This window comes from Chiroxiphia lanceolata, chromosome 12 (assembly GCF_009829145.1).
Source record: "Chiroxiphia lanceolata isolate bChiLan1 chromosome 12, bChiLan1.pri, whole genome shotgun sequence".
In the NCBI taxonomy this organism is placed as follows: domain Eukaryota; kingdom Metazoa; phylum Chordata; class Aves; order Passeriformes; family Pipridae; genus Chiroxiphia; species Chiroxiphia lanceolata.
Window position 1 is genome coordinate 13229366 of NC_045648.1, and position 12686 is coordinate 13242051.

General features: G+C 35.3%; 1 protein-coding gene across 6 annotated transcripts in view; it reads left to right on the forward strand.

The window, feature by feature from the left end:
• UNC13C (unc-13 homolog C) overlaps nt 1–12686 on the forward strand; it is a 144074-nt gene that overhangs the window by 48663 nt on the left and 82725 nt on the right. For all 6 annotated transcript variants that reach the window (XM_032700018.1, XM_032700021.1, XM_032700019.1 and 3 more), the window contains 2 exons: nt 2894–3121; nt 5058–5199. In XM_032700018.1, coding sequence (XP_032555909.1) covers nt 2894–3121; nt 5058–5199 — 370 coding nt within the window. The remainder of the gene's footprint in view (nt 1–2893; nt 3122–5057; nt 5200–12686) is intronic.

The following is a 12686-nucleotide window of genomic DNA, read 5'->3' on the forward strand; positions in this document are numbered from 1 at the left end:
GAAAATATTGAACTGCAAAGTCTTGAAAGGACAAACCTCTAGAAGGCAAATTGCAGATAAAATATTTAACACACCTAAGGGATCCCGCTCTTCTCATTAGCATGCAAATGCTTTTGAGCATCCTGTCATATTTTTTTGCAACAGATTAATTGTTCAGTGGGTTGGAATATTATACTGCTTTGAAAATTAGGTTCATGCACTTTGTTTTACATTGGAAAAATGAATTGACCAATTGGTTAAATCTCTGTTGCTGTGAAAGCTAATGCTAACAGTATCATAAAGTGATATGTAGTTATTTTTATCACAGTCATTCTTTGGGCCATCACATAATCATGAGGGTGTATTGGCCTCCAAACCTCTGTGATTTTTTTTATATGCAATGATTGGTAATGTAGACTGTAGAAATGAAGTCACATCTCAAGCTCTTAAAGGTCAATATCTAACCTTGTTCTAAATTAGGTTTGAAAAAAAAATCAGTAGTACTTTCATTAGACCACTCATCTTCAACAAGATATCCCTTTCTAGTACTAGGTGCAGTATTAAGTTAGAATTGATTTCAATCATGTTGAGTTTGTATCAGTCCCTAGGGTAAAAGGGGCTTGTTAACTTCGTGTGCAATGTAAGTTAACGATATTGTCTCAATTAATTTGATCAATGCTGCATGAAAAGAGTTGTTGATAGACTGTCAGCAACTGAGGATGTAAAAATAGTTGCAATAAATAACTTCATATAAATAGAAGGCTATTTAGTTAAAGGAATTTGCATTTTAACACATATTTCAATTTTATCTGTACAATTTTATCAGCAAGGTTTTTAACAGGAATATGTTATTGCCATTCATATTGTGTCCATGGTTTATCATTCAGTTATGATGTTGCATTTGTACTTTTTAAGGAAGGGCAGAAAATAAGAGAAAATGAAAAATATTCCTTCCTACATCTTCCAAGAATGACCTGTCACACTTCCAAGCAGATCAACCATCATCCCTTTTGTAATAAAATCACTAGAGAATTCCTTATCTGATATTTAATTTCATAGTAGCATTTAATTCTATTTCTACTAATTCCTAATTTTTCAGTCTGGAAAATCTTTAATCACTAGAACTGTGGTCTTCTGCATTCAAAAAAATTAGGTATTCTGACCTGGAGATTTTCAAAATTTTTCAAGATTTAGTGCCATGGAAAACACCTGGAAGAAGGCATATAATTCAGCCCTTTGACAATCTGGGATCACTGGTATCTGTTATCTCATCCCACACTTTTCCAATCTTATGACATTATGCCTTCCCACTTTACTATCTCTCTATATATAGATATCTCTTTGCCTGCGATGTGCTAAGATACCTTCAGGCACATTGAAAAATGAGGAAAACAAAAACATGAAATATTTGTTTAGTAAGACTCCACTGAAGTTTTATGCTGAAAGATGACCCTTTCTAGTTCTGTGGATGTGTTGATAATTTTTTTCTTTAGCCATTGCAAGCTGAGAGTGACTCAACAAAAAACTCCTTCCAAAGAACGTACTGGTGTTTGATGGTATTGTAAAGACAGAACTCTGTTCTTCTTCAGTATTGAAATATCTGTATTCTAATTTCATAGCAAATTATTCAGCATAATTTTGTCTTAATTTTACTGTCCTTTTAAAGGGAACAATAATATTTTGATCCTCCCAGGAGCTGAGGATGGCTAGTTGGATGATGTTTCCGGAAGCTTTTGGAAAAGTACTTAGTGCTGTTAATGATAATGATGATGATGATTGTGACACTCAGTGCCACAAGCCTTTGAGCAGTGTTTAACAACATGAGCCAGAATTCAGCAATGCCTGTAGCAAGTGGCAATGTGTCATTGATTATAAAATTTCTAGTATTCATCTTGCTTTATATGTTAGTCTCATCAAGAGGTGGAATAGCCTGTTAAGTGCTGCAGGAATTTAAATTTTTGCTTGCTACATTTGTAATACTCTCCTGATCATAGAGGTCTGATGTTTCCGTCCTCGCACCCAACTGCAAGATCAATATTTGGGGTTTTTTCAGTGTACATTTAGGTATTGTAGAGACATTGATCAGAAACTCTTTCCTCTGGCACACAAAGGACATTTTATAAGGTGAACTTCACTTTTTTTTTTTAAAGGACCTCTGAGATCATTTACAATTGTTCGAGAGAGAAATCTCTGCAGAGCACTTCTGAAAAGAACTGTGAATAAAATCTGCAACAACTTGGTATCCTTATTTTTTTTTAATTAAACCAATAAAATCTGTAGTGGTTTTCATGTTCCAGAAAAATTACCTGAGTGTTTTCTTTGTTTTCCAGACATGTTTTATAGGATAGACCTGACATATTGCCATAGGGTAATATAGTCTAGAAGTATTCTCACATAGATAATATCCTCTGATCTCTTCTACCATCCTCATATTCTTGCTGAAATTATCAGTAATGACCATTTTACTGAAGAGAAGAACCTCTCTGTTCTGTATCTGTGATATGTTATTTTCATGAGTGATCCCTCAAGAAGAGTTTTAAGAAAAGCATTAAAGTTTAATACCCCACAAGCACAGTAGTGGTGTTTAATGATGGAGTTTTGAGACCACAATTTAGTGCCTACTGTTCAGTTCATGTGTTCAGATGTTTTCACAGTACTGAGCAGTACTGATTCAATAAATATTTCTAGGTATAACACACCTGATGAAAGTTGAATATTAACCCATCGTGTTTAACTAAATCAGTTGATAACTTTAGGTATCAAAAAGAATAAATTCTAGAGTCTTGGTATTATTCAGGTTAAACAAAGGTCTCATTTGAGTACTGCAGTACCAAGAGTTGACTGGAGACTCTAGAGGCAAAAAAGAACTAAATTAACTTTTTAATAACAATAGTGACCTTTTCTCTCATTTCAGGAGCAGCTGAAAAAAGTTCCAAACATGGTGCAGAAGACAAAACCCAGAATATTATTAGTGCTATGAAGGAAAGAATGAAGATTAGAGAGAAAAATAGACCAGAGGTGTTTGAAGTGATCCAGGAAATGTTTAATATTTCCAAAGAAGATTTTGTACAATATACAAAAGCAGCAAAACAAAGTGTTTTGGATGGAACATCCAAATGGTCAGCAAAAATAACCATCACAGGTAAATTTCTTTCTTTCTTTCATAGTCATCTCCTGGTTCAGGAATAAGATTTATTGTAAGCAGAGTTGGAACTGTGTGTTCAATTGCACACTTGGTGCATCAGCAAACAGTTGAATTTATAGCATGCTAACTGCAAGAGCTTTTAAGTTACAGCTGCTGGCAAAACTACTTTATATTCTTCTGCTCTAGGAAGGAAGATGAGTAAATGGCCTTGTTGCATCTCCTCTACCTCCTGCCAGTATCTCCTGTGCTAATGATGAGCTTTTTGCCAGCAACTGCAAGAGTCAAAGGTCACACAAAAAGGTTTTGGGTGACTAAAAACGCTTGAGTTTGCAGTCCCAGACCCCATAGGTTTGAAACTCATCATTCATTCATGTTATTTAACTAAGGGTGTGTTCCAGTTCAGTGCTGCTGATGCTGCACACCCAGAACATGCTCCAGATGGCTTCCAATCACGTTAGCCTGGTTGCTCATGATGATTTCCAGGTCTTCTGGCTCTGACATTCAAGTTTTTGAATTAAAACCTCACCAACAGGGGAGTGGTTTTTTTCTACTGAAGGTTGAGGGATGGTGCACGAAACTCAAAAGAATAATTGTTGAATTTTGGGACTGTCACCAAGCACTAGGGACAGAGTTAATTCATATGTTTACTTTTAGTTGTACCTCTAAAAGATATTGAAGTCTGTCTTGTGTTCAGACCAGTATAATACATACAATTTAACAACCCTGGAAGACATTTTCTAGGCTGTCACTTATTTCTCCTGTATAAATCACAGAAGGTTACTTCCTTGCCTTCTAAAAATTTCGCTATGGATTTAGAGTGAATGGGGAAGACAAAATATGCTAGTTTGTTCCTAAGAGCTAGTCTTTTCAGAAATTGGATGCATAAAAGAGTAACAGAATCTCACTTTTTTCACTGAAGTCAGCATATGTGACTGAACCCACACAGGAGCTGATCTGCTGAGCAAGAAGGTGTCGTTTTTATGTAATCATTTTTCTGAGCACACCAAGGGAGCTTCATTATCCAAAATGAATGACATTAGAGAATGTTAACTAAATGTTACCACTGAGATGCTTTAAATAATATGTGCAGAATAACAAAACCAAGCTCAGCTGATGGTAGGAGACAGAGTAAGTGTTTTAGCTGCAGTTCTCTGGGTTTGGCAGGTTGCTCTTTGACAATTCCGCTTTCTCCTGAGGTTTCCAGTTTTATGAATTATGGTCAAATTGGGTGGATTTATATTTGGCTCTAAATTCATAGCCATTAACTATACACCCACAATAACTGTCAGAAAAGCTAGCAAATACATAAACAGTTAATGATAATTGATCTGAACTGTCACCCTCTCTGTAATAGCATAGAAAGTATTCCGAAAACCATCAGGGTTCATCTCTCACATGAGGAGAACAAATGACAAATCATAGCCATACCCCTCATGTTTTGTTTCATAATCCACAGAGCAGATTTTTTTATATTGGAAGTTTTACTTTGTAAATGTTAGTTTGGAACTTTGGAGAAATTTTGGAAATCGTTATTTATTTTTTGGGAGTGGGGATGGGGGGGGAATTTTAGGGAATTATTAAATTCAAGCCAAGTTATACAGCAATATTCTATTATTTGCCATGCTGATTAAGCCCTGGGTTGAGAAGAGTATTTGAATTATGCATCAAAAGTATTTGTTTTGTGCTTGGTAATTAATCTTTGCATTTATTACTCTATTAAACTGTATTTTAAAATCGTATACCATCCAAAAGGGTAGTTAGACAAGCCTTGTCAGGCTCCAGACTTATAGACGCTGGGACAATAATCCAGAAATCTTTGTTTCAGGAGCCCTCGCTGTGATGATTTTGTTTCCTGTTGCTGTTGTCACTGTCATTTACCTTTTGATAATGAAGGTCATGAGGGCTAAAGCACATTTCTCTCCTTTTGTTGCAGTTCTTTGTGCTCAGGGCTTGCAGGCTAAGGACAAAACTGGCTCAAGTGACCCATATGTTACTGTGCAAGTTGGCAAAAACAAGCGTAGAACAAAAACTATTTTTGGAAACTTGAATCCGGTATGGGATGAAAAATTCTATTTGTAAGTATAGAAAATACTGTTATTTCTTGCTTTTTTAATTTACTTGTAGGTGATATAATGCTACAAAGTGAAATAATCACTTAATTTGAAAATATTTGTTGTCTGTACTATGCATATTCATAGCATTAATGCATTAGCAAGTTCTGAATGGAGAGAGCATCAAATTTTTTTGTGACTTTATCTTAAAGTAATCACACAGCTCATAATCAAGTCCTTTTTGGGGACCTGTTGGTGGTGTCTGTTTATTCTAATTTTTTTAGGGAACTTCAGTAAGTTTTCAGACTCCAGCCTTACATACCAAGTACTGACATTATAAATGCCTTCCCCTGTATCAGATACTGGCCATGCGAGGTAAATGCGTTTTTTATTTGACATGGTGATTCTCCTGAGTGAAACTGGGGAATTTTGTAGGAACTGATGTGCTTCAGGCTCTGGGATGGGCTGTTTGTAAAGTCTATGCTTTTAGAGACGTGTGGAGAGTATGATTCTCCTGTCTCCTTTCTTTGGCCACAGCCTCTGAATGAATAGGGTATAGTTTGGGATCAGAACACCACAGAAGTTCAACCCTGACTGCAAAAGTGTTCAGTTTGTAATACATTGTCTAAGGTTTGAATATGATCTCATGCCAGTTCTGCTAAAGTCCCTAGATTCCCCCCCCCCCCCCCCCCCCCCAGAAAGGCATGTTACAGTACAGGAAAGTCTAATTCCCAGGTACTATACTGTTCCTTTCCTGAAAATATTGCCTGAGGATGCAACGTATTCCTGACTGAGAATTTGACTGATTTGACAGTAATATCAATTTACTGTGCTATTCCTCTACGTGTTGCAGAAATATTTGAGTATTTATTCTTTTCTTAACTTGATTATGCTGTACCACAGTATATGATGTGCACTTAATTACTATTATTAAACTAAGTCAAGGATTCTGAAAAGCTAATGAAACCCCTAGATTTCCTTTGGAAATTTTTAAGTAAAAAAGAAACATTTATTTAGGCAGATTTTTTTAAATTGTTCAGAAAAGTTCCAGTCTACTCTGAAAGCACTTACCACAGTAATATTAGTGAAGTTTAGGAGGTGTTTTATGAAAGCTGTGTGAAAACACTAGGATGGTAAATTCTGAAAATAAGAAATTATAATAATAAAGGATCTATAATTTAAATGTTTGTTAAATAGAATAGTTTTATTTGAATTTGTACAGAGAGCATATGCAAACTGTTGACACATTTTAATAGCCCAGCCTTTTGGTACTACATTATAGAAGTCTAATATGCTTATGTCTAATAGTTATATTCAAAACAGGGTCTTAATTTGCTGCAACTTGATGAAAGACTGTATCAGTGATGATAAAAATGATGTGTCATTTTTTGAAGCAATGCTGAATTTATGAAGCAGCAACAGAATAGCTCAGGATCCTGCAGACATTTAAGATTCAGAAGCTCCAGCTGGTCCCTGTGTGCAACTGGCAATTTCAAACTAGGCACTCACAACAATTTAAAATAATTGTCTTCAGACTATAACATTGTTTAGTTTATTCTTATGTTCTTTTCCTCCTATAAAGAAAACATGAGTTGCCATTATTCCTATTTACATAAAAGTGGGAACAATTGCTGTTAAGGTTCAGGCATTTAAAGCAGAGCACTGTTTTCTTCAAGAAGGTGCAATATTGTAACATGAGGAGTTACCTTCTTATCATGTAGCACTTGCCCGGGTTTTCACTAAAATCTGCTCCCTTATTGTTGAGGGGGTTATTGTTTCAGTAATGAGTTCAAAAGAGGTTTGGTCCAATGTCCCACTTCTGTTTGTCTGGAAAAGGTACCAGGGAATCCAACTATATTAAACTATGTATGCTCATGCCTTTCACAGATTCAAACACTTGTATTAGGAATAAATAATTAGAAATAATTCAGAGAAAACAAACACCTAGAAACTTTTTACAGGCTTCCCCTACCCAGATGGTGTTTTCTTTTCAAATTATTTGTGCTACTCCAGTAATAGTTGAAGTGCATGAGTGTGAGTGACCAAAGATAAGAGATTAATTCCTTTCTTGCATTTAATAGTATGAGTTGCTTGGTGTCAAAAGTTAGATGAGCAATTCAGCAAATTTGTTAGGATATTTTAAATGTATTTTCTCAAAGATGTGAGCAGAGCTACAATAAAATCCCTGGAAAGTTGAAAAAATTCTATTTTTTTCCCATCACTAAGTATTACTATGATCTGCTGCTCTAGCAATAACGTTTATAAAAACCCTTCAGACCTTACTATAGCATGAACCTCCAGAGTAACTGCTTTGAACTTAATGTGTTTTCAAATGTTTTCATAGCACTTGTGCTTTCAAAAATAATCTTCCTGACTTATTCAATGCATTGGATTTCAATTCAAAATATATGAGAATTTCTAAAGTGTATTAAATAAACTATAAATGTCTAACCTCAAGATTAAATCTAAAGTAAATCAATAGAACTGTTTCATTGACTCAAAAAGTATTATTTAAAGTAGGCTCTACTAGTGATGTTTGACAGTCCTATTTAAAATCTAACATTAATCATCATTATAACTCCTAAATGATAAAATTGCAGAAATAAAATGTGTCTCAAAATCTTACAATCTTATATTTACTCATAATACCAAAATATGCATTTAAATCTCCCCATCTGTTCCAAAGCAAGGACTTGGAAAAAACATTGGCTCCCCACTGTGCATTTGCTCTGTCATAACAGATAAAGTGAGGGCAGTGTTCTAGTTCTTAGAGTTACACATAACCTGACATGATTTCATGGTAAGCAGAGAGTGAATGTTTCTAACAAACTATAATGTGACCCTCTGCTAAATGGGATATTGGCAGAGATTTTAACATGGGAACTCCTAAACCATTAGAGCTTTTTGGTGCACAGGGTAGAAAAGCAAATTGACCAGCAGATTGTCGTGTAATGAATGTAATATAGGTGTTAAGGGTTTTGATCCTTTCTACTGGCATCATTAGAAATGAGATAACAGAGCAGTTTTTATTTTTTCAATAAAACATCAGTGATAGGAGCCGTTTGTCACCTTCTCTTTCTTCTTGAATGTGGTATCTGATGTGGGAAAAGGGACTGCATTTTCACCTTTAGTTACAGGAAGATATATTTGGGTTATATAGTTTTCAGCTTTGTAGAAGTGTTTGGATCTATACCCTATAATAAAACTCTACTCTCATTCTTTTCTTGACCATTTTCAACAGTTGATTGCTGAAATATAGAAATCTGGTTTCTCTGACACTGTTGTCTGGCAAGCACACATCTCTAATTGCCTTGCTGACTTTGCAGGTGTCACGTTTTCTCTGACCATTTATTAACATCTCAGATACAAATGTAGAATACAGAAGTCTTTCAAGTAACTGGATTATTATTTTACATTATTTATTCTTTCTATTTTGCACATATGTGCTCTGATAAGTAGCTTAATTGGATATATATACTGCGAACTTCAGTGCATGAAAACATAGGAGCAAACTGATTTCAGGCATCCAGATGTGGATGTTCTTCCTTAGAATTATACACATTTTATTTATTCTGAAATAAATCATTAATGCATTAATTTAAAGCAATATTTAGTATAAGCAGCCATGTATAGAAAATAAATACAAGAGGACATCACCAAAGTCACTTTCTATAAGAAGTCATTTTATACATTCTTGATCGGCTGAACTCACTTGTAAAAAGAATGAACTTCACTGTAAGTGAAGATAATGTGATTGGTTACCTGTTTAAATGGTGTTCCAGTGATATCTAAATGGTGTTCCACTGATATCTAAACACAGTTTTTTGAGAATTGTTGAAATAGCTTAAGGATTGTCTCATAAGCAAAAGTATATAGCAGACAATTATATTACATAAAACCAATTGAGTAATAAAACCTGCATATTAGTTTACTGGACTTATCCATTTTAGGAATTCTTCAAAAAGCAGCCAAGTTTCTGAGAGATTAATTAATTAAAATAACTATATCTCACAACCTCAGCCCAAATCAAGAGAGAAGAACACTTCTAGGAAGCAATTCAAATGATAGATTGTTTGTTCAGCAATAATGTTTTTCAGTTTCACAGTACAGCATGTTTGGTCTGAGTCTTTTTCTCAAACTGCTGTCAATCCAGATTAATTTTATACAACTTTCTTTTTGTTATGACAGAATAAACTAAAGCAAGAAAAGACATAATTAGTCTCATTCTACTTTATCAGAAAGCATGGCCCATGACCACACTGCTAAAGAATTGGGACTGTCCAGACTAGAGAAGAGACAAGTAGTGGAGGTAAGGATGTCTTTAAACACATCCTTTCTCCTGCAAAGAGGAAAGGAATAATCTATTTTCCATGCTTACTGTTATAATAGAACAAGAAGTAATAGGCACAAAGTCCATTTAGAGAGGTTTAAATCAGACTTCAGAAAATTTTGCTAATAGTGGGGCTAATGAAGTACTGGAATAGATTTCTTGAGAGACTATGGAACTACCTCTAAACACATAAGAACAGAGTGGACAGACTTCTCATAGCAATGCTGTGGATCTGGTTCTGGCTTGCAGTAATGGCAATAATAATAAACACGAGGATAATAATAACAATGAATTGCTTCCTAAACGTACTGAAAGTAGCATAGTATCACTCAGTTGTCATTTTAACACTGGGTGAAGATCTCTTGGAGAAGGTGTACAATCAGGTCATACCAGTGCATCTAATATTACATTTACATTGGGATACTGTTGTAGAGATAGTTTACTATTACAATTTTATTACTCTAGCCATTTGAATAAGCAGAAATTCTGTGAGGGTTATTTTGTGTCTTTGTGGCATTCTGGGAATGCAGAACTAATGTGTCACCAGATTGTTGGTAAATTATTAAAACTGTCTCTTCTATCTTGCATCTGTAAATATACTGCAACTTTCCCAGCTTTCAGTATCTTCATTTTCTGTGTGCTGAAGAACAATTCACTTCTCACAGTCTTGTATCACATCTCCGTGAACGCTTTCACTGAGCATATAAAGCAGAGTGGCAAGAACAGGAACACTAAAAATAGCATATGTTGTCTTAGCCTTTAATTTCTTGGGCTGATTTTCCTAGACAGAGTAAGCAGAAGTAGGAATCCCACCCAGGGCTTCTGCACAGATGTTACCAGTGACTAAGGCAGAATGTGCATGTCATGAAATAGTGCTATTTCTAAGAGTCTGGGCAGGTAAGTAGAATCATGCAGAGACAGCTCTGTGATTTTAATAGTAAATTTCCCTGAAGTCACACTGCCACAGGACAGGCCAGTAGAAATATTTATTCATCCACTCTTCAGTTCTTGCAACACAAATCCATGCTATTTTTGTGGTCTTGCACAGGAACATTACGAACGTAGCAGAGCTGACTCAGTGCTAAAGTTTCGACACAAAGATGAACGTGGGAGCTGATACATTGGTTGTGATGGGTCTCACCATGTCTCACTGACCTAAGGTTAAAGGAGAAAAGGACGTGGAAGAGACAACTGAAGATATCAGGGAAAAGTGCAGTCATCCTGACTACCTGAATAAATATTTCTTAATCAGCTAAGCATACGTCAGAGGGAAATCGTTGCTGTCTCAGGAGAATAAAAATATGGTATTTGTGCTGAAATACCATTTAATGACCTTTTATATGCAGCATCTCCTTGAGAAGCAAAGCAGGAATAAGATTTCTACTAAAAGTACAGACATGGTGATGAGGGTCACATAAATTCCTCACCAGTGGTGGATCTTCCTATGCCACTGTCGAAATCCCCTGCTTTTAATATTTCTGTTGGGTTCACACCTAAATGCAATTCAGGACTCCAGCAACGTTAAGCAATAACTCAGAGCTGTGTTTCAGGAAAATTAAGTATTTTCTGGGTTTAGCCTCATTTCTTAAGGCAAAGATGTTTATTTGATCCATCTCTATCTTCCTATATTTTATGTGTCCTTGCCAATAGCTTTTGAATTTTGTAGTCAGTCAGAGAAATTCCACAGATTGCTTGTCATGTTCTGTGAAAATCAATGGTCAGGGAAAGATGAGAGATGAGATCCTGATGGTGTCCTCAATATGAGCTCACCCCATAACAAACACCAGGGAGTTCACATGGAGGGGCAATTTATGAAAATCTCAACTATGGGGAAAGATTCAGTACATGATTGCAGTTTGTTAGATGTCAGGGAAGCCAGTCATAAGACAAAAGGAAACTAGGCTTTATTAGTTTTGCTAATCACAGAACAATGTGTGTTTTAATTACCAGAAATATCTGCAAAGTTAAAATCTGGAACACAGGCAGACACAAGCATTTCTATGATACTGAATGATGTCACAGTGCAGCACAGTAAGAGCTGTGCATGCCATTTTTGGTGTCTGATTTGTCTTGACAGTAACAATACCATTTACAGCACTTTTTTCTTCCAAAGCCCATTACCACCACTAATTAATTCTTAGAATACCCCTGAGGGGTGCCAGTTGGAAGATAAGTTAGAGTATTACTGTTTTAATGCTGGAGACACTGAAACAAATCACCGAACAGTGATAGTGCTTGAGTAGAATTCAAGTAAAAACTCTTTATCTAGTGTAAACTAAGACCCTGCTGAAGATAAAAATTTGCTGCTACACTTTAAAATTATATTTAAACATATATAATTTTTATAATATTTTTGCAGCATTCTTGAGTGGATATTAAAAAACACAACTAGAATGTATGAGTATGACATGCCTTATAACTAATGTCTGTACTAGTCATCAAATATCAGCAGAAAATTTTTCACTACCACAGACTCCTACAGTCACTGTTAGAATATTCCAATCAAGGCATCAAAAAACAGCACTGATGAATACTAAACAGTCTTCATTGTGGCTTATAGAAATAAGCAGCAATAGAGTTTCTTTTCCATTTCTGTGTAAATACATGCAGGGTGTAGCTGGGAGAAAAAATTTTTATCCACTGGATACTCTGCAGATTGCAAGTGAAGCCTCCTCATTCCCTCACACATCCAGTAGTTTCTCAAATCCACTCAATCCATGAGGGGTTAGTAAGCAAATTAAATTTGCAATAAATTTTTTAGTACATGGCAGTCTGTCTCTACTCCTTCTCCTTACCAGGGAATGGAGGTCTTGGAGAAAATTACTATATCTTTTAAAGAAAGAAGCTACTTATTTTCCTAGGTTTTTCTGTTTGCCTTGTCTTGCAGTGATGTTTGTGGGTACTTTTTGATTTTTTTTCCAAAAGCTTCCTGACACACAGTGGAAATGTTCTTTAATTTTTTTTTCACTTTTTGTATTATTCTAGACTACTACTTTTGTAGTTTGCTCTATGTACTACATAGCATTCCTAAACAAATAAACCTGACCTAACTGTATCTTTCTTAGGATACTTGTTAAATAATAGCATCAAGAAGTACACATTTTAAATTAATTAATAATTTAATGAGGAGTTCTTGACATTCCTAAATACAATCTCTGTGCATCTATAATTCAATCAAGTA